The sequence below is a fragment of the Nomascus leucogenys genome, chromosome 4, assembly GCF_006542625.1.
Source record: "Nomascus leucogenys isolate Asia chromosome 4, Asia_NLE_v1, whole genome shotgun sequence".
In the NCBI taxonomy this organism is placed as follows: Eukaryota; Metazoa; Chordata; class Mammalia; order Primates; family Hylobatidae; genus Nomascus; species Nomascus leucogenys.
This window is the reverse complement of record NC_044384.1, coordinates 106,410,064-106,433,451: the sequence shown is the minus strand read 5'-3', so window position 1 is coordinate 106,433,451 and position 23,388 is coordinate 106,410,064. Positions and strand designations below refer to the sequence as shown.

The 23,388-nt window shown below is 46.3% G+C and overlaps 1 protein-coding gene across 1 annotated transcript in view; it reads right to left on the bottom strand.

Moving 5' to 3' along the window:
- CDCP1 (CUB domain containing protein 1) overlaps window positions 1-21,116 on the bottom strand; it is a 36,825-nt gene extending 15,709 nt beyond the window's left edge. The window contains exon 1 of the mRNA XM_030810191.1: window positions 20,897-21,116. Coding sequence (XP_030666051.1) covers window positions 20,897-20,978 — 82 coding nt within the window. The 5' untranslated portion in view covers window positions 20,979-21,116. The remainder of the gene's footprint in view (window positions 1-20,896) is intronic.
- Between the last annotated feature and the right edge of the window lie 2,272 nt (window positions 21,117-23,388).

Sequence of the window (23,388 nt, the reverse complement as noted above, 5' to 3'; positions counted from 1 at the left end):
GGGACATTCTGGTTCAACCCTGGCACCTCTGCAGTCTCCACCTACCCAGGGTACCACACTGAGCTGCCCTCATAGAAGCTGCCAAGGCTGGTCAAGTTACCTAGCAGAAAAGGAGGAACTGCTGCCATTCTTTTTCTTTCTTTCTTTCTTTCTTTCTTTCTTTCTTTCTTTCTTTCTTTCTTTCTTTCTTTCTCTTTCTTTCTTTCTCTCTCTCTCTTTTTCTTTCTTTCCTTTCTTTCTTTCTTTCTGTCCTTTCTTTCCCTTCCTTCCTTCCTTCCTTCCTTCCTTCCTTCCTTCCTTCCTTCCTTCCTTCCTTCCTTTTCTCTCTCTCTTTTTTTTTTTTGTCTACCCTGGAGGTGACAGAAACTGCCATTCTTATTAAGTGAATGCAGTTGTTGGCTGATTCCAAGAAGTAGGGGGTCACCTCCAACAGAATTCATTCTAACAGTGTCTGCTATGGGAGGGGTGGGGGTGCCAGACAGTCACATCGCCAAACTTGGAGTCTTCCTAGTCCAGTGGACCTGAGGCAGTGAGGCCTAAAGGCATAGAGAGACAACTGGTTTAGACACTCAAAATCCATGTGTCATTGACTTGGCCGGGTCCATTTACAGACTGGTACATTGAGTCTTGCCAACAACAGGAAGACCACTGATCTGCCTACCTGGAAATAGTTCATTTCCACCTTCACATAAGAAAGAACTAGAACATGAATTGCCATTTCAAGGGCTAATCATTCTCTCTTGGATGGGAGAAAAACCTCTGGAATCTAGACACCAGGTCTGTCTAAATAGTAACAACAACAAACATTTAATGATTCTTTAATACGAGGCAGCCCCCTGCATATGTTTATAAATATTTATAAATCCCCACAACCACTCCATAAAGTAGGTTCTAATATTAATCCCCATTGTACAGATGAAGAAACTAAGGCTTGGGCAGGTTAAGTAATGTACCCAGGCATATATGATTAATAAGAGGTAGAGACAAGTTTTGTGCTCCAGCTCTGACACTGGTGCCCGGGGCATGATAAATGACTATTCAGCAGAGCTGGCCCCGCCCAAAGAATTCCACACACAACCAGGAACTTTCTGATGATGGTGGGTTGTTCTTACCAACAAAGTCAATTAAGGTAGAATAAAGTATTTCCAAGCTGCTGGCTCTCCAGGATATGAAAAGGAAAACATATTTGTTTTAAATGGTCCAACAAGCACACTGCATTATTGCAAATCCTCCTTCATGTCAAAGTAATTTGAAAGTATAGTTGGAATTTAAGCTTAAGATTTAAATTCCACAGAATTTGAAATGTTTGGGGCGTGATTGTTCTTTTGTATTGTTCTTTTTTGGCAGTGCCAGTTGTAAGGTTCTAAGAAAGGGAACTGGCATGGTTCCACTGCTGATGGCTCCACAGCTTCATGAGGTCTGCCCGGGGGGTGTGGGCATGGGAGGTTAATGTGGCCGAGTTGGTGGCAAAAGAAAAGCAGCCATGATTCTAGAACAAAGCACTGGGAATGAAAGGCCAGTGCCAAGTTTTAGCAGAAAAGCATGCTATAGAAGCCCTGGCCTGCAGGACTCACTTCTCTAGACAGCTGTCAATGAGACTCATGGGAAAATCCGATGCAAGTTTGAGTCAATTTCAACCAGGCTTCTGCTTTGGCTTGGCAGGAAATGCTTCTTCCTAAAAGAGACCCCCACCTGTCCTTCTGGGTGTCTGAGCTATAAAGCCTTTCATCCACTGGTTTGGAAGACAAGTAGGACCTGCCAAGACCTGCCAATCCCCCTTCCCCACCCCATTCCTTCCACCTTATTCCCATGGCTGGTTTCAGGAAAGAGCCTGTCAAGACAGCAGGGCAAATCTCTCATTCTCCTTCTGAGAAGTAAAGGGATGTGAAATGATGGCTGCTTACCAGACTCCCCTAGAAAGAAGCTGGGGCAAGGTACAGCAGTCAGGCCAAGCTGAGGAAATTTCAGGCTACTGTTGCAGGTCTGGAGAAAGGGATGGGTGGCAAGGCAGGTGACCATCCCATTCCCCAACCCCAATGGCAGGTGCACCTCCCAAATGAAGATACTGTGGCACAGGTGGCTATAAGAACTTGCCTGCCATTCTACCATTATAGGCTCTCCAAAGGAAAGGACCACACTAAACACTGCAGTGATCAGTTAACACCCAGGAAGTACTGGACATAGACCCTAGTTACCAAGAAAGGACCTGGGGAGTGATCAAGCACAACCTCCCACCTGCAGTGGGCCTGGGACACAGGACTGCACTGGGAAGTCAGGGCAGGGAAGAAGGCCCGAGGGAGTAGGACAAAGGCATGCACGGTGCAGGTGGGAAGTGCAGAGACAACTTGCTGCAAAATGTTTGATGAAGGCCGACTCTGGCCACATCTCTCAAGATCATTTTGCCATGAGTTACTGTCATGCCAGGTGCTGGCATACAAAGATGAACAAGGCTAGGCTCCAACTTCCACTCTTACATCCAGTGACCTCAGGGCTCAAGAGACATCAGGGTCCCACCCCCTCAGTGAGAGAGACACATAGTTCCCATTAAAATAGTTTACTATTTCCACAGCTCTTAGATTAATTACAGAAGAGAGTAAAACTAAGTTCCAATAGCAACGTTAAAAAGAACCATGCGCACGCTTAGTCAATCCAACTTGTGGAACAGTTTATCAACACGGGACTGTTTTGTACATTCATTCACTCCCTACTCTTAATTCCCAAGGTCCTTAAGAAAGAAAATGATATGTGATGATGCAAGTTGTTTCTTTTATTTATTTTACTTTTTTTGAGACAGTGTCTTGCTCTTGTTGCCCAGGCTGGAGTGCAATGGCACAATCTCGGCTCACCACAACCTCTGCCTTCCAGGTTCAAGCGATTCTCCTGCTTCAGCCTCCCGAGTAGCTGGGATTACAGGTGCCCAACATCATGCCTGGCTAACTTTTGTATTTTTAGTTGAACGGGGTTTCACCATATTGGCCAGACTGGTCTGTAACTCCTGACCTCAGGTGATCCACCTGCCTCGGCCTCCCAAAGTGCTGGGATTACAGGCATGAGACACTGTGCCTGGCCAAGTTATTTATTTTCTAAAGTAACTGAACCATTCCTCAAAAGCAATGCTAGCAGTTCACTGTCTGCAGAGCTTATGCTTTGAATCATTTTTCTAAAGTGGTGACAGGTTTGCATAGAACCATCCAAACTCATCTGTTGCATTTTTCCCTTTTATGATCAAAGACACATGCCATATGAGAGAGGTGGCCCTGTCTGGGTCACAGTCTAGATCACAGTCTGTAGCAAATAGACACATCTGCGTATAAACCCCTCTGAGACTGAGGCCACCTTAAGGCTCTTTGTTAATCCAAAACACGGACGTTAACATTTAATTCCAGACTGAATCACACTGTATCGGTGGAGGAATGGTTTCCAAGAGGACCACAGAGGTAAGAAAGCTGCATAATAACAGACTTTGAACATGGGAATTGCAGAATTAAATAACAAATATAACTCAGCTTATGACCACTGTAAATAATTCATGCAAGATGCTAAAATGCCACAAGGCTACTTTAAATCACATTAACATTTTATGAAATGTTAACAAGATTTATTTTGCTAGACCTTGAAGTGTGAGTCACGAGGACCATGAAAGTCACTGAGGATCACAAGGATGGCTGGAGAAGAATCAAAGGAGTGGATTAAAAAACCCATCTGTATGTACACTCAGGGACACACAGGCAAAGGCCCACAGCCCCCATCCCTCACCTGCTAAATATTTAGAAGTTACTGAATTTCCAGTGTCTTTAGTATCCCCCCCAGAGTACCTCATTCCAATGGTCCAACCTTGCCATCAGAGATTAAATAGTTGTTCAAGTTCTTCTGACAAAAAGTCAGCAGGGGGGTGGTTAAACAAGAATCCACACACAAAAGACTTGATATAAATCCTATTTATATCAAGTTGAAGAAGACAAAACCAATCTGTGCTTGTATAAGTCAGAATAGTGAACCTGGGGTGGGGAAGGTGGGCAGGCGATTAGAAAGGGGCAAGAGAGAAAATTCTGCAGTACTAGAATGTTCCAAATCTTGGTAACAAGACACAAACACACACACAATATGACACACACACACACCTAAAAATTATCCAGCTATAGCTTAAGATTTGTATACTTAAGTCTCAATAAAACAACTTTTTTTTTTTTTTTTTTTTTGAGACATAGTCTCATTCTGTCACCCAGGCTGCAGAGCAGTGGTGTGATCGTGGCTCACTGCAGCTTCGGCCTCCCAGGCTCAAGCAATCCTCCCACCTCAGTCTCCTGGATAGCTGAGACCACCAGCGCATGCCACCACGCCTGACTAATTTTTTAATTTTTGTAGAGACAGGGTATCACTATGTTGCTCAGGCTGGTCTTGAACTCCTGGGCTCAAGCGATCCTCCTGCCTTGGCCTCTCAAAGTGCTGGGATTACAGGCTTGAGGCTGTGTCCAGCCACAATAAAACAATTCTTAAAACTCAGAAAAACCATTGCTAGCTATGTGAAACTTTCTTGGATGCTGAGAAGCTCCTCTCCTGCCATCCTTCTGGGCATACACCAAACCCCTTCTGAGTCGTTCTTTGTGCCTATAAGGTCCTGGGCATAAGGTCTCATCCACAGATGATTCAAAGTCTCTGCCCTCAAGGTACTAGGTTCTTGCAGGGCTTCACGGTTCTTATTACAACAAATTGTTGTTTGCACAACTCTGAAAATTGAGAAGAAAAACCTGTTGGTTCTTCCTCATGATCTGAACCCTAAGTGCAGTGAGTTATGCTCGGGGGAGTTGCTTACAGGTGTTGCCCCTGGGCCTTGTAAGGGGAGGAGCCTCCTAGTGTGTCAAGGCTTCCTTTTTAGCAGAGACAGAGTCTAGCATTAGAAACCAATAGTACATTTACAAAGTTAGCCATAGAATTGGAAGGCATGCTTCATTTTTTTTTTTCTTTCAGTGACAGGGTCTCGTTTTGTTGCTCAGGCTGGAGTGCAATGGCACAATCACAGCTCACTGCAGCCTTGACCTCCCCGGCTCAAGCAATCCTCCCACCTCAGCCTCCTGAGTAGCTGGGAACACCAGCGCATTACACCATGCCTGGCTAATTTTTTTGTTTTTATTTTTGTAGAGACGGGGGTCTTCCTATGTTGCCCAGGTTGGTCTTGAACTCCTAGGCTCAAGCTTTAGCCTCCCCAAATGCTGGGATGACAGGTGCATGCCATCGTGCCTGGCCTATGCTTCACTTCTTTAAAAAAAAAATTTTTTTTATTGGGGTAAAAAAAAAAAACCCAACTCAATAAAATAGAAAAGGGAAAAAAGCACCTATAAATAAACCCTGCAAACATTTCTTTTTGCTTTTTTATTATAGCAAAATATGCATACACAATCTTTATCATTTCAACCATTTTAAAGTGTGCAGTTCAGAAGCATTAAGCACATTCACACTGCTGTGCAACCATTACCACCATCCACCTCTGGAATGTTTTCATTATCCTAAACAGAAACCCTGTATCCATTAAATAATAACTCCCATCTCGCCTCTCAACCCTGGTAACCAGCATCCTACTTTGTCTCTATGAATTTGACTACTAATCTAAGTGGAATCAGATAGTACTTGTCCTTTTGTATCTGGCTTATTTCATTTAGCATAATGTAGGTGAGAATTAATTGCTAATTACTAATTTGGATGCCAACCAAAAATTGACTAAAACTACATAGCCTCAAATTCATATATATTCACAGTAATCCCCTGGATTACTATGGAAAGGAGGGAGAGAAACTTGTTTAAACAAAAATTATGTCAATGACTAGAAAACTCAAAAGATGGCAAAAGGTCATGAAAAATAACGATTTCCCTGATAAGTGAAAAGCTGGTTAGCACATAATGCAGCCCATTGACCACTGCACTCAGAGACCTTACTTTGGTCTTTGTAGACCACACACTTAATAAGGGAAACTGCTGGGGGCAGGCCTGCGAGAAATGTTCTGACAGGACTGCATTTTTCTGGCTATTAAGAGCCATGTAAGATTGGGTGTGGTGGCTCATGCCTGTAATCCCAGCTACTTGGGAGGCTGAGGCAGGAGAATCACTTGAGCCCGGGAGGCAGAGATTGCAGTGGACCGAGATCACACCACTGCACTACAGCCTGGCGACACAGCAGACTCCATCTCAAAAAAAAAAAAAAAAAAAAAGAGCCATATAAAAGAAAACTTTCTCACTTGTCTGAACATAAGCTGCTTAAACTAAAAATAAAGTTCAGTTTAAAATGAGCTTTTCCAGAAGGTTATATCCGGCTATTTCTACCTTACCTTTCGTCATCCCTCAAAAGATAACACTAGAGACGGGGTGGGGTGGTAGCAGGGAAACACTTCACTACCAAAATGTTCAGCTCTAGGTTAGTTCAGCCTGCAGCTTTGAAAATCCACTCATGGGGGAGGAGCAAAAGGCAGCAGGAGAGGAGGTTCTATTAAGACAGAGACCTGTTCTGTGGCCTCCGTCACCCGACCTCACATGTGTAATACTCCCTGTCTTGTGTGTCTCATCACTTCAGTCACTTGGCTTGGCCACGAGAAGCCACCTGACCTCTCTGAACCACAAGTTTTTCATCTGCAGCATTTGGCTAAAAACATCAACTGTGCAGGGCTTTTACAAGCATTGGAATGAGACCACATGTGCAAAGCCAGGCCCTCAAAGAGTGATGGCCATGATCATTACCATTCCGACAGAGCGGGCAGAGCCTCTGCACCCAGGGGCAGGCAGAATTCTAAGATGCCCTCCAGTGACTCACATCCTTGTAGAATCTCTTCCACTTGAGTGGGGGAGGGATGGGATATCACTCACCTGATTAGGCCATGTTGAACGGTACTGTTAACTTTAGGAAAGAAAGAGTATCCTGGGTGGTTCTGGCCTAATCAGCTGAACTCTTAAAAGAGGCTGGGCTTTTCCTGGAGAAAAGGAGTTGACGTGTGAAAGGAATTCAACATAAGGGAGAGTCTCTGTAGCTAGTGTTGAAGATGGAGGGGTCCACATGCCAAGGAATGCAGGTGGTCTCTGAAAGCTGAGAGCGTCGTTGGTTGAAAGCCAGCAAGGAAAGGGAGACATCAGACCTGCAGCCACAGGAACTGAATTCTGCTACAACCAACATGCTTAGAAGAGCACCACAAGCTCCTGCTGAGAATGTAGCCTGGTCAACATCTTGATCTTAGCTTTTTGAGACCTTGCGCAGAGAACCCACCCGTGCTGTACATTTCTGGACTTCTGACCTACAGAACTGTGAGCTAACAGGTGTTGTTTTATGACACCAAGTTTCTGGCAATTTGTTATGCAGCAATAGAAAACCAATACAGAACTCTTGGCCGGGCACGGTGGCTTACGCCTGTAATCCCAGCACTTTGGGAGGCCGAGGCGATGGATCACCTGAGGTCAGGAGTTCGAGACCAGCTGACCAACATGGAGAAACCCCATCTCTACTAAAAATACAAAATTAGCTGAGCGTGGTGGTGCATGCCTGTAATCCCAGCTACTCGGGAGGCTGAGGCAGGAGAATTGCTTGAACCCAGGAGGCGGAGGTTGCAGTGAGCCGAGATTGTGCCATTGCACTCCAGCCTGGGCAACAAGAGTGAAACTCCGTCTAAAAAAAAAAAAAGGAAAGAAAAAATATATACTTTTTTTTAAAGAAGAAAACCAATACAGAACTCTTAACTAGATGGGGTACCAGGCAGGGAAAGATGGGGTGGTTTTTGTAGGACCTGCCGAGCTGCTCAAGGAAAGAAGTTTGGACAAATGCAAAGTATTGTTTGGGACGCTGAGCCTCCCCTTCTGAGCTGAATTACCACATGGAAGGTGTTATATAGATAAGCCAGCCTTTATGAAAATGTTATATCAACAAGGATTTCTAAAACATTGGATTTACTGTAAAACTTTAACATCCAGATACTGGAAAGTGACAGGAGGAAGGCAAATGAGTGGGTCAGAGGGAAGGTGATGATATGGCCAAGAGGGTTTACGGCTGGTCATCTCACCTAGACCTGTGGGCTGAGCAAGAGCCCCAGACAAAAACCAGAGATCAAAGAGCAATCCAGCGGGGAGCCTGGCCTTAAAATCCAGAATCCAGAAGAGGTAGGCTGTGTAGGCACTGGCGAAGGCTGAAGGCAGGTGGGACAGGGCATCTAGGAATGACAGCAATAATTTAGCAGCTGCCATTTGTTCAACCTCTGCCATGTGCCGGACACTTTCTACACATTTTCTTTAGGTAAACTGTTTAAATTCATACTGGGAAGACACAAAGCTGAACTTCAAACCCAGGCCTGCCTGATTCCAAGGCCCATGCACCTTCTGCTCCTCTAAGGTCACAAGCTGGGCAGCCTGGGACCACGGGTTTGCCCTGAAGCCCAGCTAGAGAAGAGCAGTGGTTAGAGACGTGTTTCAGCTTGTACCATTCAACACCAGCAGCAGAGAGGAGTGCTGGAGTTTTCTGTCCTAAACGCCACTCTGACTGTCCACCTTTCCCTTTACACTAGTGAGGGGGCTGCAGTGCCTCCGGAAAATGTTCTGCAGGTAGGAAAGAGGCTAGCAGCCCTCCAAGACGAGAGTCTCTCCCTAGCGTGGGCCCTTCCTTGGCCTATAATCTTGCCTCTGAGTCCCCCAAACTCTTCCTCATTAATCACAAGCCCTGGGCAATCCATCAGGAACAGCATCTGCTCCTCCTCCATCTCCGATGTCCTCACCACCTCCGTCACTGCCTTCACTTCCGATACTTTGGCAGCAATCCATCCTCTGCTTCACTGTGGTCTGACGGATGACCACCAGCTGACTCACTCCCTGCTCCTTTCTTGCTACCCTGGAAGGACAGATTGCAGCACCCACCCACGGCAGCCAGGGTGTGAGAGGAAGTGACCATTTGGGATGTCAGCTTCCCCACTGAGCGGTTTCTCCCCATGGGAGAAACCCATGTTTTTGAGGCCTTAGATCTACTTCTTTTTTTTTTTTTGAGACGGAGTCTCAGTGCAGTGGTGCGATCTCTGCTCACTGCAAGCTCCGCCTCCTGGGTTCACGCCATTCTCCTGCCTCAGCCTCCTGAGTAGCTGAGACTATAGGCGCCTGCCACCACACCCGGCTAATTTTTTGTATTTTTAGTAGAGACGGGGTTTCACCGTGTTAGCCAGGATGGTCTCGATCTCCTGACCTCGTGATCTGCCCGCCTCAGCCTCCCAGAGTGCTGGGGTTACAGGCGTGAGCCACCACGCCTGGCCCAGATCTACTTCTTTCTTAACTGCAAAGCCCCAACCTCTTGATCACTCAGGAAACTTGACTGGGGAGTGTGGGTGTGTTGCCATCCCAGGGGCCAAGGCAGCCAACTGGGAATACATCCCTCAGTTTAAACCTTCTGTTTTAGGGACTAGGGATTAACACCATTTTTGTTGTTGCTGTTGTTGTGTCCAGCAATCTTAAAGTGGGCGATGGGAGAGCAAACCACACAGCCTGAGACGGCAAACAGGTTTCTGAATGAAACCCTTGCAAGTGACCACAAGCCAGGTCAATAACGTGATTCCACAGCACACCAGGCAACCCACGAGAAACAGATCAGCAACACAATGCGGCACACTCCAGGACATCTTTGGGGCCAGACACATGCCTTCCTCACCCAGAGGGCCCAGGGCAGCCTCCAGGAGGTGTTATGTCAATGAGGATGTCCACTACAAACCATTCTCCAAAATAACCTACATCAGAAGTTGGTTACCTTTGAAAGGTGTTATGTCAATGAGGAAGGCCATTATGGAAGATACTATATCAACAAGGATAGTCATGGTGGAAGATACATTCACAAGGGTGACTGCAGTAAAAGGTATTGATGTGGAAGGTGTTAAGTCAATGAGGACAGCCATTATAAAAGGTGTTTGCGCATCATAATGAAGTTACAAGAACAAGGACAGTCATTATGGAAGGCGTTACATCAACTAGGATGGTCATTATTGGCAACAAGACAGTGTCAATGTTGGGACCAGCCAGTGATCTGAAGATGAATATGCCAAAAATTCAGGGATATGAAAAACTAAGTTGAGGCACCAAGAATGCTGAGATGGGTTTTGAGAAGCTTGGCTCCAAAGCACATTGTGTGGGTGGATGGAAAAAAAAAAAAAAAACAGATGGTTCTTCCTGAAAGAGAGAGAGATTGTGGGGCAGAGCACTTTCTGCATTCCTTCCTTACAGTAGAAGTTGGCCCTACTGCTAACAGCTATTGCCAAGGGAGGAAAAGGAGGCTTCGAACAAAACCCAAGCTAGAAAATTTGGAGTAATCAAGAATTTAATCCTCATTAGACTATATTCTGCTTGCTCTTGTAGGCGATCTCCAGTTATAAATCAGATATTGAAGGATTAACTCTGAATTGCATCTTTTCAGATAGTGGATCACTTAGCAAGTTGTCATTTCAGAGATGGTGAGAGATGCCATTTTAAATATAAAAATAAACATTGTGGGGTTATTGGTAATTAATAACAGAGCTATACTTCTGCTCCAGGGCCAAACTCGGGGTTTTGTTAATGATGTCCCACAGACCTCAGGCACCAGGAGAATATTTTATTCTCCTCTTTCTCTTGTCTTGCCTATAGAAGCTTATATTGCAATTCTTATACCTACATCTTTTGCTTTACTTATTACACTGGAAAGTGTTGCAAACCAAAATATGAAAGGCAACATAGGGAAGAGGGTCTTTGTTGAATTAGAGGGTGCAAGCTCTATCAAATACTTTGTAATTTAGGTTTTTTCAAAACATACAAAACGGAACTAGGCCAAGCCCCCTAGGCCATCAATTTGTAGCCCCTGGTTTACGTGTTTGAATCCCTTCCAGATGGTGAGTCCTTGGAGAGCAAGAGATAAGGGCACACAGAGCTAGATGCACAAGGGGTCACCAATATCTACAGAATGAACAGAATTTGTTACCAAAATGACCTTGGACTGGGCTAGATCTTTTCAAGACCTTCTAAGAATTCAGGGATTTGAAAAACTAAGTTGAGGAACCAAGAATGCTGAGTTGGGGGCTTTAAGAAGCCTGGCTCCAAAGCACATTGTGTGGGTGGATGGAAGAAAAAAAAGCAGATGGTTCTTCCTGAAAGGGAGAGAGACTGTGGGTCAAAGTACTTTGCTTTTCATGAACCATACTCCTTCCTTACAGTAGAAGTTAGCCCTACTGCTAAGAGCTATTGCTAAGGAAGAAAGAGGAGGATGGGAACAAAACTAGCTAGAAAATTTGGGGCAATGAAGCATTAATCCTCATTCCACTATATTCTGCTTTGCTCTTACAGATGATCTCCAGTTATCCATCAAATAATAAATCAAATTTTCTAGGCCTGCTCAGTGCTAGACCCTAAAAGTAGATAGGGAAAAAACAAAACAAAACAGAGCACAGCAAGTTGCTCTTCATGAAAAGCTGCTCCAAGTCGAGAAGTCAGTTTTTTGGTCATCAACTCCTCAATTCCTAGCAACTTAACACTTCTACTCCATCCCTTCTACACAACCAAATTCTTGCAGGAAGTAACTTTAGGCTTTCTTGAAGATGGGGTCTATACTTGAGAAATTTGTTTTAATGCAACAAAAATAGTGAGGGCTATATTCATACCTGGCTTTAAATTGTTTTTATTTTTAAAATATTTTAAAGGCAAAACTACAGTGATAGAAGGCAAATCAGTGGTTGCCAGGGGCTAAGGGGTATGGATTTATTACAAAAGAATCTGGAGGAACTTTGCAGGGTGATGGAAATGTTATACCATGCACTTGACAGGACCCATAAAATTACACAATTGATACTGGTGAATTTGATGGTATGTACTTTATATCTCAGTAGAGCTGAAAAATATTTTTACATTTAGATAAATAATATATGAAGCACACAATATAGTAAAACAAAATGTAAAAAGTCATTCTCTTACCCTTGAATCTGGTTCTGTTCCCATAGGCAACCACTATTACCAGTATTTGTGCACTCTTCCAGAAGTAATCTATGAATATGCAAGTGTGTATTTATATACCATCCCTATTTCATTTTATTTTGCCAAAAGGTTGCATGCCATACGTACTGTTCTGATCATTGTGTTTTTCTCTCCATATTCTAATGATGAGCATTTGGGTTGTTTCCAGTCTCTAGTGACTAGGGCAAGGAGGGGAAGATGCCAGTGGGACATACCTTCCCACCAGTATTCCAGGTTCCTGCTTGGAACTTGAGTTGTATTCCCCATAGAGGCAGAGGCCAGTGAGGCTAGAAGAAGTTATGTTGAGGGTATAGCACCATTCGGGTTGTGGTGGGCTTCTGCAAGATGATCCAAGCATTGCTTACAACTTGAAAAATGTCTTCTAGCCTGGGTGCAGTGGTTCATACCTGTAATCCCAGCACTTTGGGAGGCCAAGGTGGGCAGATCACCTGAGGTCAGGAGTTCAAGACCAGCCTGGCCAACATGGTGAAACCCCATCTCTATTAAAAATACAAAAAAAAAAAAATTAGCCGGGCATGCTGGCACATGCCTATAATCCGAGGTACACGGGAGGCTGAGGTAGGAGAATTGCCGGAACCTGGGAGGCAGAGGCTGCAGTGAGTCGAGATGATGCCACTGCACTCCAGCCTGGGCAACAGAAAAAAAAAAAAAAAAAAAAAAGTCTTCTATGTTCCATGAAGATAAGAACTTAGCCCTGACAGATGTAGCCCAAGGCTGAAGTACCTGATAAGACTGTCAGAAACTTCCAAGCCAGTTCCAGAGTAATCCTCCATCTCTCAGCAGAGATTAAAGGCCAGGGCCCTCCCAGGTTTCCCTCCATGGAGATCTAGCTCTAGTTTCACAGACTGGCAAACTGCAGCCCAGTCTTGGCTAATAACACCCGGTTGTGAAGATAGCTGCAATCCCCAGGAGACCACTGAGGTGTTCTCATTCCCATCTCAAATGTAATTGAGCATGACACTTAAGTTGTTATAAAACTGGTCCAGTCAGTTCCTTGGCTAACAGGAAATTCATGTGTGTGCAGGCACTTGCTCACAAAACATTTTTTTAAAAGTTGTTCTAGTGTCCTTTAGAATAACTTCATAGAGCTTTTCACTGAGCAGCTTCACTTCTAGGAATTTCTTCCACAGATATCCTTACACGCCCCCAAAGTCAACTGCACTGGGACAGTAACCAAAGCACAATGTGTAGGTAGCAAAAGTCAAAAACAATCTTACTGTCTCCCACTAGAGACCTGGTTATACAAACTATGATAGCCTATAATTTTGGCCCAGGTTGTCTGCCTATTGAATATCTAAATGTTCTTCTTGGACCTGACTCAAATAATCAAAGTGTCTTAGTTCGTTTTGTGTTGCTATAAAGGAATACCTAAAGCTGGGTAATTGATAAAGAAAAGAGGTTTGGCTGGGCGTGGTGGCTCATTCCTGTAATCCCAGCACTTTGGGAGGCTGAGGCCAAGGCAGGTGGACCACCTGAGGTCAAGAGTTCGAGACCAGCCTGGCCGACGTGGTGAAACCTCGTCTCTACCAAAAACACAAAAATTAGCCGGAGGTGGTGGCAGGCGCCTGTAATCCCAGCTACTCAGGAGGCTGAGGCAAGAGAATTGCTTCCCAGGAGGCGGAGGTTGCAGTGAGCTGAGATCGTGCCATTGTACTCTAGCCTGGGCAACAGAGCAAAAACTCCATCTCAAAGAAAAAAAAGAAGAAAGAAAAGAAAAAGAAAGACAGAAAAGAAAAGAGGTTTATTTAGCTCATGGTTCTGCTGGCTAAAAGGTTCAAGACTGAGCATCTGGTGAGGGCCTCAGGCTGCTTCCACTCACGGCAGAGGGCAAAGGGGATCTGGTGTGTAGAGATGACATAGCGAGAGAAGAAGCAAGGGCACGGGGTTCGCGCTGGGCTCTTTTTAACAACCAGCTCTCTAGGGAACTAACAGAGTTAAGAACTCACTCACTCCTGAGGGATCCACCCCCATGACCCAACACTTCCCGTTAGGCCCCACCTCCAGCACTGGGGATCAAATTTCAACATGAGATTTGGAGGAAACAATCACCCAAACTATAGCACAAAGTCAAGACAATTCTCACTAACTGAGGAATTTGTTCTAGGCCAGACTAGTGCACACATCATTTCACTCAGACCCCCAGCCAGCCTCAGGGTGCTGCTGTCCCTACAGGTTATGCAACTTGCCCAGCTCACCTGGTTAATAAGTGGTGGAGTCAGGATTTGAACCAAACTTTGACCAACTCCAGAGCTTGTCTGAGTGAGGCTGTCTCCAAAACACTGGAAAGGCAACTCTGAGTCCAGTGAGGTCTTTGGCTCCAGTCCTTCCATTTCTCTGCCCTCCTCCCTCCACCCATTTCCAGCTGGGAAGCTAAGCCCTTTGGGATGTGCAGTCTGAGGACACGGGCACTGTTGCAGTGAGCAAGAACTCAGAGGCAATAGTGACCGGGAGAGCCTGGTGTTTGTATCCTTGAAGGTGGCCCAGGATGCAACTCCAGCGAGACTTGTCAGCAGGGCAGTTGATGTGAAAACAGCCCATCAACACAGGCTGAACCCTCCTGACACAGTGTCCCTAGACAGACTCCAGCAGAACACAGAGTTCCAGTATGAGCAGCAGTGTGTAATAACTCATCCCACTATGTTGTTTGGTTCTTGGTGTGTACCTCTCCACTGTGGCTGGTGGCCACTCTGTAGGAGTTGAATGTCTACTTGTGTCCAAGAGATGCTGAGTCCTTCAAACTCAGAGGCTTCATCTTACCACCTCTGCATTCTCTGTGATGTCCCAGAAACCACTTGCCTACTCTAAGTTGTTCTTGGGGTTAAACATTGTTTTAGCCAAACATCCTTGTTTGAGATGGCCAGATGTTCCTGCCTCCAGATCAGTAACAGAAGGCATCTCTTTGGATGCATATGACATATGCCTGGATGTACACCATTCTAGCTCAGCTCCCAGCTGGACCACACGTTGTCAAGAATTGAAGAAGCCCTCTCATGGCTCCAAGGGTTTTGTGACATGGCAGATGCCAAGGAAGTAGGCAGACCCAAAATAAAGACAACAGCCCAACTTCAACTTTATATAATCTTTGGACTGAGGGAGTTGATAAAACTCATTTCTGGAGACTGTATTTACCCAGACAAAGGCAGCAGATTGTCACCTTGTACATTTTTGCATTTGGCACATTTCACCCGGAACCCTTTGATCTTCTGTCATTGAGGGTAGGATCATTTGCACTTTATTTAAAACCTAAAGAAAGCTACGCCATCTGTGCTCAGGGAACAGTTTTAGTTTTCTTTTCCAGACATTCTCAAATTTATTATTTAAGAATATTCACACCCTGAGGGGAGGCATTTACTGGCCTTGCAGTCCTATTACCGAGCTGGGTTCTGGAGTCATACTCCCGGGGCTGCCAGCTCAGCATCATTACATACCAGCTAGGGAACCCTGGCGAGTCACGTCACCTCTCTGTGCCTACTAACAGGAAGTTAGTAAGAGTAATTGTTTGAGGATGGAGAATTAAATGACACGCAGACCTACTCAAGACCACCTCCCCCATTTACATTCTCTCAGGAGAAAATAGCTTCATTTTTATCATTGAACACTGTAGAACTTACGTTTCATCTATCAAAGTTATTTTTGGCCAAGGTCTATTTCAGAAATGTGTATATTTACATCTCCAACCTCAACATATTTTAAACAAAATTATGTGCAGAAAGTCTTGACTTATATTCCAAAAACACTAGGATCAAGAATGTCAGGATCTGGCTGCGCGTGGTGGCTCAAGCCTATAATCCCAGCTCTTTGGCAGAGCGAGGTGGGTGGATTGCTTGAGGCCAGGAGTTTGAGGCCAGCCTGGCCAACATGGTGAAACCCCACCTCTACTAAAAACACAAAAATTAGCTGGGCATGGTGGTGCACGCCTGTAATTCCAGCTACTTGGGAGGCTGAGGCATGAGAATCACTTGAACCCAGGAGGTGGGGGTTGCAGTGAGCCAAGATCATGCAACTGCATTCCAGCCTGGGCAACAGAGTGAGATTCTGTCTCAAAAAAAAAAAAAAAAGAATGTCAGGATCGAGTGAGGACACCCCAAGTGTCAAAAATGTCAACAAAGGGAGGTGCCCTACGTTACTGCACACAAAGCAACTGTTTGCAAACAACCACGTAAATGGTTTGGTAGTCCTCAAGTGATGTCTTAAGCACTTTATGCTTAACAGGATTGGTTAATTATATACAGGTATCTTCCTGTGTTTCATCACGCTTTCAGAAACTGTTAGAGGTTTTGCATCGCTGTGCAGTGGATTGTTATAATTTTTCCCACACAAAATAATGAGATGTATAGTGTTGCTTAGTGTTTCATACAGAATGTCTGGTTTTCAGGAATGTATTACTGATGTTAATCAGAAGATGCTTATTTGTAAAATCCTCAGAGGAGTGGCTGGCACAGCAAATGCTCAATGTGTTGGCTATCACAAGCAGCAGTAGTAGTTAATACTTTTAAGAACTGATGGACCAGATACAAACCCAAGGCTACAAAGAGGCAAGGGAAGGAGCCTGGCTCTCCTTACCTGGTTGTCTAGAATGCTGCCAGCTGCCCGGGAGATGACGGGCAAATTACAAGGTTGTGGGAAGTGGTTTGAAATAATTTGATTGTGGCATAATTTTTATAATTTAGAATGATAATTAAGGGATATAAACTTTTCTTTTTTTTTGAGACAAAGTCTTGCTCTGTCGCTTAGGCTGGAGTGCAGTGGCATGATCTAGGCTTACTGCAACCTCTGCCCCCTGGGTTCAAGCGATTCTCAAGCCTCAGAGTCCTGAGTAGCTGGGATTACACGTGTGTACCACCATGTCTGGCTAATTTTTCTATTTTTTAGTACAGACGGTGTTTTGCCATGTTGGCCGGGCTGGTCTTGAACTCCTAACCTCATGTGATCCGCCCCCCTCAGCATCCCATAGTGCTGGGATTACAGGCATGAGCCACTGCGCCTGGCTGGGTATAAACTTTTCTTAACCACCAAGGCAGAGAACCCTAGCCACCGGTCCCCCACATCAGTGGTCTTATCATCTCCCACTGTCCTACCCACCCTGACCTCAATCAGGGGTCTTTCTGACCAGCAGACTCCTCTCCCTACCCACTTCCCACCTCATCCTATCCCATCCAAATCCAGGTCAGCACTGCTAGGCAAAAACGCAGGTGAGGCTTGTGTTATAAGCCAAGGGACCCAGTTCTGTTTTCTTTTGGCAAAAAAGCACTGGTGAGCTATTAGTACCATCCAGCTAGGGTGGTGCTTCTAAGACTCTCGAGTCTCTACCAATACTGTCCAGATTCTATTTGCCAAATTGGAGGGAGGAAAATGCTTCTTCCGTAGATGCTGGTGAAACAACAGCGAGGAGAGCCTGGGAGAATGTGAGAAACAGGCACTAACACACTGATGGCTGGAAAGCACACCAGGACAGGCTCTCCACAGGCAACACGGAAAGACGCATCCAAAGCCCTAAGAGCCTGTCTACTCTTCATCCCAGCAACTCTGCTTCCAGAACTGTAGCTGGACAAAATAGTTAAGAATGTGCAGAACATGGGCGCAGTGGCTCACGCCTGTAGTCGCAGCACTTTGGGAGGCCCAGGCGGGCGATCACCTGAGGTCAGGAGTTTGAGACCAACCTGGCTAACATGGTGAAATGCCGTTTCTACTAAAAATACAAAAAATTAGCTGGGTGTGGTGGTGCACACCTGTAATCCCAGCTACTCAGGAGGCTGAGGTAGGAGAATCGCTTGAACCTGGGAGACGGAGGTTGCAGTGAGCTGAGATCCCGCCATTGCACTCCAGCCTGGGCAACAAGAGTGAAACTGTCTCAAAAATTTAAAAAAAGAGTGTGCAGAACAACACAGCCAAAGAACACATTCTTAGATATACCAAAATGGGATAATCCAGTTGATACTATTTTATAACCTTGGCAACATGAGGATAATGGTTCATCCTTTCATGTCATTTTCTAGTCTGTGCTATGTAATTTCAAGTGCCTTTTCACTGAATAGACCTATTAAAATTGATACAAGCAGGTGGCTATTGTTGGACATGTTCTATTTTTAATAAGAAAAACTGGAAGCAACCTAAATGTCCAACAACTGGGGACTGGTTAAAGCCATATAATGGGATGATCCCATTTTTGGTATGTGCACATGAGCATGCATACACATACATTAAGAAGACTGCATCAAAGTGAATAAGGCAGTTTGCTTATAGATACTTTTTTTCCATTTTGGTTATATTTATTGCCACTTTTTCTACAATAACTATATGCTACTTAAAACATCTTAATTATTAACTTCCTTCCCCCACATTGATAGCCAGGGAGAACACCCAGAAGAGTGTGTGTGTGCACATGCAAGGCGTGCAACCATCATAGATGAAATGGCAGCATCTGAGGTGAGCCCTAGGGCTAACAGGTCTGACTCCAAGTCATGCAAATCTGTGGGGATGTGGGGGAGGAGTTGGGGGAGACTCATCAGCGCTACCAGTTACACATTCCAGACAACAGCCAGCAGCTCCTCATTTGAATCGGAAACAGAATGAACACCCACACTCGCCCAGGGAGTGTGAACATATCATTTGATCTGTCTGCTCACATTTTTGGCAAGAGACAATGGTGGCAAGATTGGGGTCACTAACCCAGACTCTGGTATCTGAGTGGTTCTTAGAAAGCAACCAAATGGAGGTTTTCAAAAGGCTATGATCCCAATGTAACCAGTGTTTCACTCTTGGAAATGGGGGAGTTGGTGGGGATAGCAAAGTCACACAAACACACGACACCAAGACACAAACTTTCCTTTACCCTTCATCTCTGCAGTGACACCAAGTTCATTTTTACTCTGCTGAGTCTTTCTTTGTTAAGAGACTTCACAGATTTATAAAACAAATCCACTGTGCCAGGGCTCTGGCTTTCTGTATCCTTTCAGGACAGTCTCCAGGAATTTCTCAAAGGCCTTTGCCAGTTAGATCCTCAAGATTACAGGCAACTGCTCCAACGACAAAAGCTCTCAGTTCAGCCTGATGTACTCTCAAAGGGCCAGTTCCTGAGACCATAGGGAGGAACTTAAGAAAGCGAAAGGGAAAGTTCCTAGGCTTCTACCTATTTATATATTGAACCATGAGACAGGGCTCAGCCAGTCAAGGACTTCCTGGAAGGGACTCCATTGGAATTACTCGACCAAAATGGCAGCCTTCCCAGATCACAGGGAGAAATGAGACCAGGAACAGAGGCTCTCATTATTAGCAATGCCTTGATTTACACCCTGTTCTTACTGGAAGAGTTCCCCGCTGTTGTCACAGAAAGCCAAAAACATCTCAAACAATTCCCAGAGTTTCAATACAGTTCCAAGACTGGTAGGCACACATTTTTCTCAGCACACATATACACATATTTTCACTTCCTTTTTATTCTTAAACTAATTCTTTTTCTTCAAAGGGAATCTTGGAAATTCAGTCCTAAGAAATTATAGTAAATATTCAGCAGCTGGGCACAGTGGCTCACATTTGTAATCCCAGCACTTTGGGAGGCCCAGGTGGGAGGATCACTTGAGCTCAGGAGTTCGAGACCAACCTGGGCAACACAGTGAAACCCTGTCTCTCTCTCTCTCTCTTCTCTCTCTCTCTCTCTCTCTCTCTCATATATATATATATATATATATATATCTCCATGCCATGGTTTAAATGAAGTTTTAAATTTTCTATCTACTATGCAGCAATGTCACCTGATGCTGGAGAATGAAACAGGAAGTATTCCTGGAGCTTATATTGATATTTTAGAAGCTCCTGTCTTGTATTTATAATGATGGCAGTCACCGGGACGCCCAAATTCAACCTCACTTGCGTCCTTTTATTCCTTAATCTAATTTAAACCTGCCAAACACAAACCCACCTTAGATGCAGAAAGGGGAATCAAACCCACATGGCTTCCTGGAGAGCTCTATTTAAAAAACACAAAACCTGTACTAACCTCGCGAAACCGGTACTAGCCTCACATCAAGTTCTTACATGAAGAAACCAGGTGATTTACTATGTTCTAATATATCCAGGGCCCACAGGGCATTTCCTGGCTGGCACAGGTCACTGGGACGTGGCGGTCCCTTCCCCCAACCGAAACAACTCGAAATTCACACACATCCCCGGAACAACATCCTCCTGCCGCCAAAGTCCACTGCCAAGAAATGCAAGGGGCGCGGGAACGTCCAGTCCCTGCGGCGGCGCAGATGCCTGGGGGCTTTCTCTGGGACCCCTAAAAGAAATCCGGGCGCTTTTATTTTGGCACTAATGCTCTTCAACTTTAGGAGAGGGGGAATGCAGCGTGCGGACGGGAAAAAGGGGATCTGGTGGGAAATGCGGTCATGAAAGCACTTTTCTTGCACCTTCTCTCTGGACAAGGCCAGGAGGTAGAGGGCGAGCCTGGAGAGGAAAGATCTCTTCCCACACCCTGCCTGGGTGTTTTCAAGAATCCCGGCAAGGACCCTGGGGCGCACGGCGCGCCACCTTGGACCTGTCGCCTGGGATCGGCTACCGGGAGCTCCTTTTCCCGCCTTCTCGGCCAGCACCGGGCTCATCCTCCCGGACCGGGAGGCTCCCCGATCGGGGACACTCTCACGTGCCGAGGGCAAGGTTGACTACAGGGGGGCAAGGCCCACGCGCCCGACGCGGCGCGCGCAGGAACCCGACAGTCCGGGGGACCCGGAGCCACCGGCGCGTTTTGACTACGCCGCCCCCGCTCCTCACTCCGCACACCCCGCACCCTCCGCACCCTCCGCACCCTCAGCACCCTGCGTCCCTCGGCCGCATCTCCGCCGGGCCTCAGCTGGCTGGCTAGCTCACCACTCCGCGCCACCCGCCTCCAAAGCCCGGCACTCACCTGCCCCGCGCGGCAGGCGCGCCGCACCCAGCAGCAGAACCCCTAGCAGTGCGATAGGGACCCCGCAGTTCAAGCCGGCCATGACTCCGTGGGGGAAACGGTGGTGGGGCCTCGGCGGGGAAAACGACGGTAGGGAGCGGCGGCCCCAGGCGCCCAAGCCTGGCGCAGCTGCGCTGCGCCCTGGCTCACTCACCTGCGCGCGGGCGGACCGGCCCGAGCCCCGCCCTGCGCAGCAGGAGCGCGAGCTGACCGGGTGCGTCTCTCCTCACTTTCCTCCTCCTCTTCCTGCCTCAGCGACCGCCTCTCCCGCCCAGGGTGCAGGGCTCCCGGCACCAGGTTCCTGGGTCCCTGCTACTCCCCACTGCGGCGTTGGGGCGGACTTGTCTCCACCTTTCCGGGCTTAGTCGTCCTTCCCAAGTCTGAGAATGATGAGGTCTTTTTGTCCAGAGTCGCGAAGGTCGCCCATAGAGGAAGCCAGTCTACCTTCCATTTTCTGTCCAGTCTACCTTCCCTTTTCTGTCCAAAGACCATTATGCGCCTCGTTTTGGAGAAGAATCCTATTTGTGGGCCACCCAAGCCCTGGATCCTCTGCTACCTGACTTGGGCCAGAGGTCTGTTGGACTTTAAAGCCGGTGGTGGTACAGCTAGCATTTGCAGGACGGTGAGCCTGCAGCCTACTCCACACACATCACCTGCAGTATTTCCAGACTCACAACGTGCCCAAGGTCCCCAGGGTAGCTAGTAAATTAGAGGCAGTTGCACCACTTTGTTGAATTGTGAGTAGAGTAGTATGTATCCCTTCACTGAGCTGTGGATGGAGTAGTATGTGCCCTTCTCGAGTTGTATTATAAATGGAGTTGTGTGTGCAGTGTGGGCGTGAAGCATTCAGGTCAAACGTTGGGCTGGAAAATGAATGAAAAATGAATGGCGCTGGACTCCTTTTCCAAATCCTCCCAGCCGCAGGTGTGCCATCTGCCTGTCTTCAGAGGCCTTGTGGGTTCTCCTTCCACCCTGCGGGCCATACACCAAGTCCAGGCCACAGTGAGAGACTGCGGGTGGTTCAGGAGTTCTTAGCTAGCAGACCTGGGTTCTGCCAAAATGACTCCCTGGGACTACTTATGTTCATGGATAGCCAGAAGCTGGGCCAGAGTCACCCAGAGCAACCTGGGAGGCTTGGGACAGGAACCAAAGCATGTGCGACAGCATCAGTTTACAGTCCAGTCCCAACTTCCGCTTAATTCTTGCAGGCACTGAGCCTCTCCAGGCTGCCCCAATCCTTCTTGTGGACGGGGGTGGGAAATCATCTCCTACGAGCATCACCCCTTCCTTCTCGGTGTCCTTAATCATGAGAATAGGGCTAGCTCTGCCCTCTGGGAGCCCTCAGTCCATCGAGGGAGGCAGAACTTGGAACATGACCCTGCCCACACCCCCACCTCTGGGAGGGCCTGTAGTGTGAGCTAAAGGGGACCTTAGATGTAATCTTCTAGTCCACTTCTGTCCTTGTGCAGACAAATGGGAAAACTGAGAACTAGAGGGAAGGGAGAGGATGAGAAACGAAGGGAGGCTCTTGGTTCTCCCCACTGAATCGAGGACAAATTCATCAAGAGAAAGAAATCTTGACAAAAATCTAAACACTCTTTAAAAATATTTATGCTGACCAGGAGGGTGAAAGCAGATTTGTCTTTTCTCCTGATTCTAAGCAGGCGTATATATCCCAGCATCTTTTCCTAACATCCATAACACCATTGTTTCCCACATACAGTAACACCCACAACAGTACTAGAATGGCAGTGTATTGAATGCAAAATATCAGAAGTATTGCCTGACAAGTTAAGTCTAAGGAACAAGTTATTTCCTTACTATTTCGTCTCTCCAAAGTTTGCTTAACTGTCTTTCTTGGGATAGTTGACACCAGCTTTCTGAAAATGGAATGAGAGTCACTAATTCCCAAATATGAAGCATTGGTGACGGTTCCAGAAAGTAGCAGAAACGAGAAAGAAGAAAAGTAGGGAGGCACTTCAGCATCCTTTGCATGACAACCCAACTACATAGTTGAAGTAAAGATGTCCTGACATACTGTCCTGGTCCTCCAAGTGGAGTGTGAACAAAGCATTGCCAAGGATGGACATGTTTTGTCTTTACAAACGTGGCTGAATGGAAGGAGTAAATTTTAAAAGGTTATTTCTGTACTGGAAAGCAACGTAGGTAATTATAATCTAGTGCTACATAGAAATGACAGATTGAAAGGTAAATTTTCGGCTGGGTGCAGTAGCTCATGCCTGTAATCCCGGCACTTTGGGAGGCCAAGGTGGGTGGATAACTTGAGGTCAGGAGTTGGAGACCAGCCTGGCCAACATGGCAGAACCTCATCTCTACTAAAAATACAAAAATTAGCTGGGTGTGGTGGCAGGCGCCTGTAGTCCCAGCTGCTCAGGAGGCTGAGACAGGAGAATTGCTTGAACCTGGGAGGCGAAGGTTGCAGTGAGCTAAGA